The sequence below is a fragment of the Argentina silus genome, assembly GCF_951799395.1.
Source record: "Argentina silus genome assembly, chromosome: 5".
NCBI classification, from domain to species: domain Eukaryota; kingdom Metazoa; phylum Chordata; class Actinopteri; order Argentiniformes; family Argentinidae; genus Argentina; species Argentina silus.
The window spans coordinates 12,948,677-12,953,676 of record NC_139659.1 but is presented as its reverse complement, the minus strand read 5'-3'; the positions used below and the strand labels follow the sequence as shown (position 1 = coordinate 12,953,676).

The following is a 5,000-nucleotide window of genomic DNA, read 5'->3' as shown; positions in this document are numbered from 1 at the left end:
AGATCCACAAGGACTTTTACGACGGCCTGCTACCCAGGGTGCAGCAGTGGAGCCACCACCAGCGTGTGGGAGACCTATTCCAGAAACAGGTGAGGTCAGAGACAGGTGAGGACAGGTGAGGACAGAGACAGGTGAGGTCAGGGACAGGTGAGGACAGGTGAGGTCAGAGACAGGTGAGGACAGGTGAGGTCAGAGACAGGTGAGGACAGGTGAGGTCAGAGACAGGTGAAGACAGGTGAGGTCAGAGACAGGTGAGGACAGGTGAGGTCAGAGACAGGTGAGGACAGGTGAGGTCAGAGACAGGTGAGGTCAGAGACAGGTGAGGACCGGTGAGGTCAGGGACAGGTGAGGACATGTGAGGTCAGGGACAGGTCACTAGACAGGCCCTCTGGGTGTGTACCGTACCCATCAGTAGAGGCTGGGGGAGGCAGAAATCGGAGGATGGGCTCATTTGTCACGCATGGAATGGAAAAAACACGTTGTGTTTGATACCGTTCCTCATTCCATTCCATGCATTACAATGAGCCCATCCTCTGATTTCTGCCTCCACCAGCCTCCCCTGGTACCCGTGAAGGCACAGAGAGTGGGTGGACCTCCCTACCTGACATGAGCCTAAATCAGAGTGACAGAAGCAGAGTGACAGAGTGACTCCCAGCTCAACTCTCCCGGTAACAGGCCAGTCTGGCTGGCTGGCACTGCTCACAGCAGCCTTCTGGATCAATAGAAGCTTTGAAATGTACCATCTGATCAAAATGATCAAATGCTTTTTTGGAATGCAAAATCTGATCACAAATGATTGAATGCTTTTGAATGCAAAATCTAATAAAAAATGATCAAGTGTTTTTTTGAATGCAAAATCTGATCACAATGATCAACCTCCTAGACTGCAACCTCTGTGAGGGCAGATGGAATCACCCCCCGTCCCCCACCCTCACCTCCTTCACCAAGCCTCCCCCTCAGAGGTTGTGCCAAGCCAGTCCAGGGCCAAACATATACTGGGTCCATTTAGTCGTTTTTTTTTGTTTTTTTTTACAACGGCTCAATTAACCCAGAATGAATCACTTGTTTATCCCTCTTAATGCCTCTGCGCTGCAGCCTTAGCTTAGCTTAGCCTAGCCTAGCGTGACCTGATTGTGGATAGGACAGTACACACAGGGAGAAGCGACCTAGCCTAGCCTAGCCTAGCGTAGCCTAGCGTAGCCTGTCGTGAGTATGCTGGAGGACAGTGCACAGTGGGAGAAGCGTGTCACAATGCTGTCTTTCTCCCCAGCCAGCTGAGACAGGCCGAGACTAATGCTACACTGTCTGCTCTGTGTCTCTAAGAAGCAGCTATAAATAGGTCCATACAAGGAGCTAGGGAATTTATTCTCTCTCCTCTCCTATTAACTTCACAAAGCTGCCTCCCTCGGGGGGAGGGGGAGGGAGGGAGGGGGGGGGAGGAGGAGGAGTATTTAATTTGTCTCTTCTACTGTCAGGGCGGTGCACGCCAAAATCATTTTTTTTTTCTTCAATTTCTTTATGTATGAATCGGTCTGTTTTTTCCCCCGGTTCCTTTGTCTTGCTACTGTATGTGATGACCAGGGGAATCAAAAGATGTTTTTTTTTTGCGTCTCCTCGAAACAATCAAGAGATCTACGTTTTTATTTCATTGGGTTGTACAGTACAATGCAAGAGCACTTCTTTTCTCTCTCTCTCTCTCTCTCTCTCTCTCTCTCTTTCTTTCTTCTCTCTCCCGCTCTCTCACACCAGAGGACATCTTTCCTCCAACCCCAGCTCTTCTCCCTCTTTGCCAGACACCAGTTAATAAGAGTCAGGAGAGGGGGAGGAGGGAGGGGAGAGGTGGGGAGGGGGGGAGGAGGGGACAGGGGGAGAGAGAAGACGCAGAGCCTGCAGAAAAAGCCCTCCTACATGACAGCCATTTAGGGTGGAGGAGGGGAGGGAGCGAGAGATGAGAAGGGAGGGAGAGGAGAGGGGAGGAGAGGAGAGGAGAGGGGATGAGGGAGGCAGCAGATTTAGGCTGAGGCTCGGATAGAGCTGTCTCCCTGTGCCTGTGAAGTGTGTGCGTGTGTGTATGCGTGTGTGTGCGTGCAGGCCGCGCACGCGCGATTTGTAGCAGGCAGACGGAGTAGCAGTAAAAAACACACATCCTAAACAGAGAGAGATGAAGGGAAGCAGGCGTGTGTTAAAGACAGGTTATGAGTGTGTGTGTCAGGGGGAGGGGAGTTCTGACACTTCTTTAAAAAGCCTTAAAATTGAGCTAAAAAAAAGTAGTTTCATCCAGTCTCACTCTCACTGACTGCTGTGTACTGTAGACAGTCTGTTGCAGAAATAGTAGAAGCTACATTATATACTGTACACACACAGAGTGTACCTACATGATATGTTGCAATACAGTATTCTTGTGTGTGTGTGTGTGTCTGTCTGTCTGTCTGTCTGTCTGTCTGTCTGTCTGTCTGTGTCTGTGTGTGTTAAGCAGATCACACTGTGTTGTCTGAAGCCCTCCTCAGCCCATAGTGATATTGTCACGCTGTACTGTAGATTCCTGTCCACCAAGGTGTCGTCTGGCCCTATTACAGCCATTACGGCTCTCCTCGGCCCATAGTGACATTGTCTCGCTTTACTGTGGTCTGCCCCTCTATTACCGCCATTACGGCTCTCCTCGGCCCATAGTGAAATTCTCTCGCTCTACTTTTTATCCTGCCCCTCTATTACAGTCATTACGGCTCTCCTCGGCCCATAGTGAGATTGTCACGCTCTGAATGGGCGTCCAGCGTGGTGCAGATTGATTCTGGCCCGGGGCAGGACTCAGGCACGGTGGGGATAGGATTGCGCTGCGCGGTGAAAATTGCTTTACTCCTCGACTTCCAGCGTCTGACGGTGAACGTGTGGCTCTCCACCGCAGGGCTGCCATCGATCCTCTCTCTCTGTCACACTGCAGTCACGCCAGAGGACAGGATAGGCTCGAGAAATCAGGGGTGAAGGCAGGCTGATCATGCTTACAGTATGTATGTATGGGATGTGGCCTGGGGTGGTCCAGTGGTCTAGCACCACGGCCTATAGTGAACAGATATGCCCATGTCGGCATGGGTTAGAATGTGACCCATGCCCTGCTGACACACCCTCTCCTTCTTACTTTCATGTCTTTCTTCACTGTCTCTACCAAATGAAAAATGTACGGGTTGGACTGCCTCACTCCAAAAAAATAACCTTTAAAAAAAGTATATATGTATGCATGGGATGAGCCCATTGGGAGTAGCGGGAGAGAGAGAGGGAGAGAGAGAGATTTCACAGGATTTAACGATGGATAGCAGCCCACCGTCATCTGCGTACAATGCATCATAAATATACATGAGCGTGTGCCGTTGGATGTGTGCTGAGGTGCATCAGGGAGCCATGTTGGGCCCAGTGTACTTGTGTTCTTGTAGAAGTAGAACTATTCTCTAGGGGAGCAGTGAGCTGCCTCTTCCTCTCTCTCTCTCTCCCTCTCTCTCTTCCTCTCTCTCTCTCTCTCTCTCTCTCTCTCTCTCTCTCTCTGTCTGTGTTTGTGTTTGAACCTCTTCTGCCTCAGCCTCAGTTGACCTCTCTCTCACCATCACACACTCTGAGAACCCCCTCCCCCCTCTCTCTCTCTCTCTTTATCTCCAGCTCTCTCACACTTTTTATTCAAGAGAATTGATTGGGCCGCTGAGCAGTGGAGAGATAGATTGCGGTTTGGAGGAGTTTGGACGGCTGGATTAGATTTCCAAATGTGCTTTTACAGCAACTGTTACCACGGACATTAATTAACCGTCCCCCCCTCCTCCCCCTTAACATAGGCCTCCACCGCTGCCATGGCAACAGCCCTGGGCCCCGAGCGCGCAGTGGAAACAGTGTTTTGGTGTTTCCCGCGGCGATGGCGTGGCGTCTCTTAAGTCTTTTGTTTTTGTTTTGTTTTCCGTTCCGCTCATTGAGGCTCAAACTCTTCTCAAACTTTTTCCGGGGAACTCATTTATCATCTTATTCCAGCGTATCTCCTCATCTTCTCATCCTCTCATCTTCTCATCCCAGAACAACGAGAAGAACAAACAGAACAGCTTTACTTTTGGTCAATTGGGGGTAGAAAAAGTGTTTTGTTTTTGTTACAATGAACGTGACGTATTTTGTCCCTTCTCTGTCCCCGTCCGCCAGGCCAGCCAGCTTGGAGTGTACCGGGCCTTTGTGGACAACTACGAGGTTGCTGTGGAGACGGCGGAGAAGTGCTGCCAGGCCAACACGCAGTTCGCTGAGATCTCTGAGGTAATGAGAACTAGCAACAAGGAAAGGAAAAGGGGGGAGGAGGGGGGGGGGGGGTGAGAGGGTAGAGAGTGGGGGGGAGAGGGTGAGATAGAAGGGAGAGAGGGTGAGGGAGCGGGTGTGTGTGTGTGTGTGTCGGTGGAGGGAGGGAGAGAGGGTGAGGGAGGGTGTGTGTGTGTGTGTGTGTGTGTGTGTGTGTGTGTGTGTGTGTGTGTGTGTGTTGGTGGAGGGGGGGTGAGGTAATGTCTTACTGCTTTCGATGGTTTTTTTTGTCCATTCATCTCTAATACTGGGGCCAGAGGGTTCACCTCTTGTTTTGGACAGAGAGGATGATGGGAAGGTGGGAGGAGGGGGAGGGAGGGATGGAGAACATCCTCCTATTGGACGTCCTGCCCAGCCTGGCTCCTCCCACCTCCTCCAGACTCTCGGTGACAGATTTAAAATAGATCCTCTGCTGCTTCTCCTCAAGCTCTCAGTGAATGACTTTGTGCCACAGTGCATGGAGAGAGAGAGAGAGAGAGAGAGAGAGAGAGACAGAGAGAGAGAGAGACAGAGAGAGAGAGAGTTAGATAGGGAAGGACAAAGAGAGAGGGAGGGAGAAAGAAAGAGAGTGTGCGTGCATGTGTGTACGTGTGTGTGTGTGTGTGTACGTGCATGCGTGAGTGCGTGTGCATGTGCGGTAGGTAGCATGTTGGATGGCGTTTTACTGGAGGCAGGTTGAACTAGGG

At 51.0% G+C, this 5,000-nt stretch overlaps 1 protein-coding gene across 1 annotated transcript in view; it reads left to right on the top strand.

Moving 5' to 3' along the window:
* bcr (BCR activator of RhoGEF and GTPase) overlaps window positions 1-5,000 on the top strand; it is a gene marked incomplete at its 5' end in the record, with an annotated part of 77,766 nt that overhangs the window by 47,811 nt on the left and 24,955 nt on the right. The window contains 2 exons of the mRNA XM_083670327.1: window positions 1-89; window positions 4,168-4,275. The exon at window positions 1-89 is cut by the window's left edge and continues 97 nt beyond it. Coding sequence (XP_083526453.1) covers window positions 1-89; window positions 4,168-4,275 — 197 coding nt within the window. The remainder of the gene's footprint in view (window positions 90-4,167; window positions 4,276-5,000) is intronic.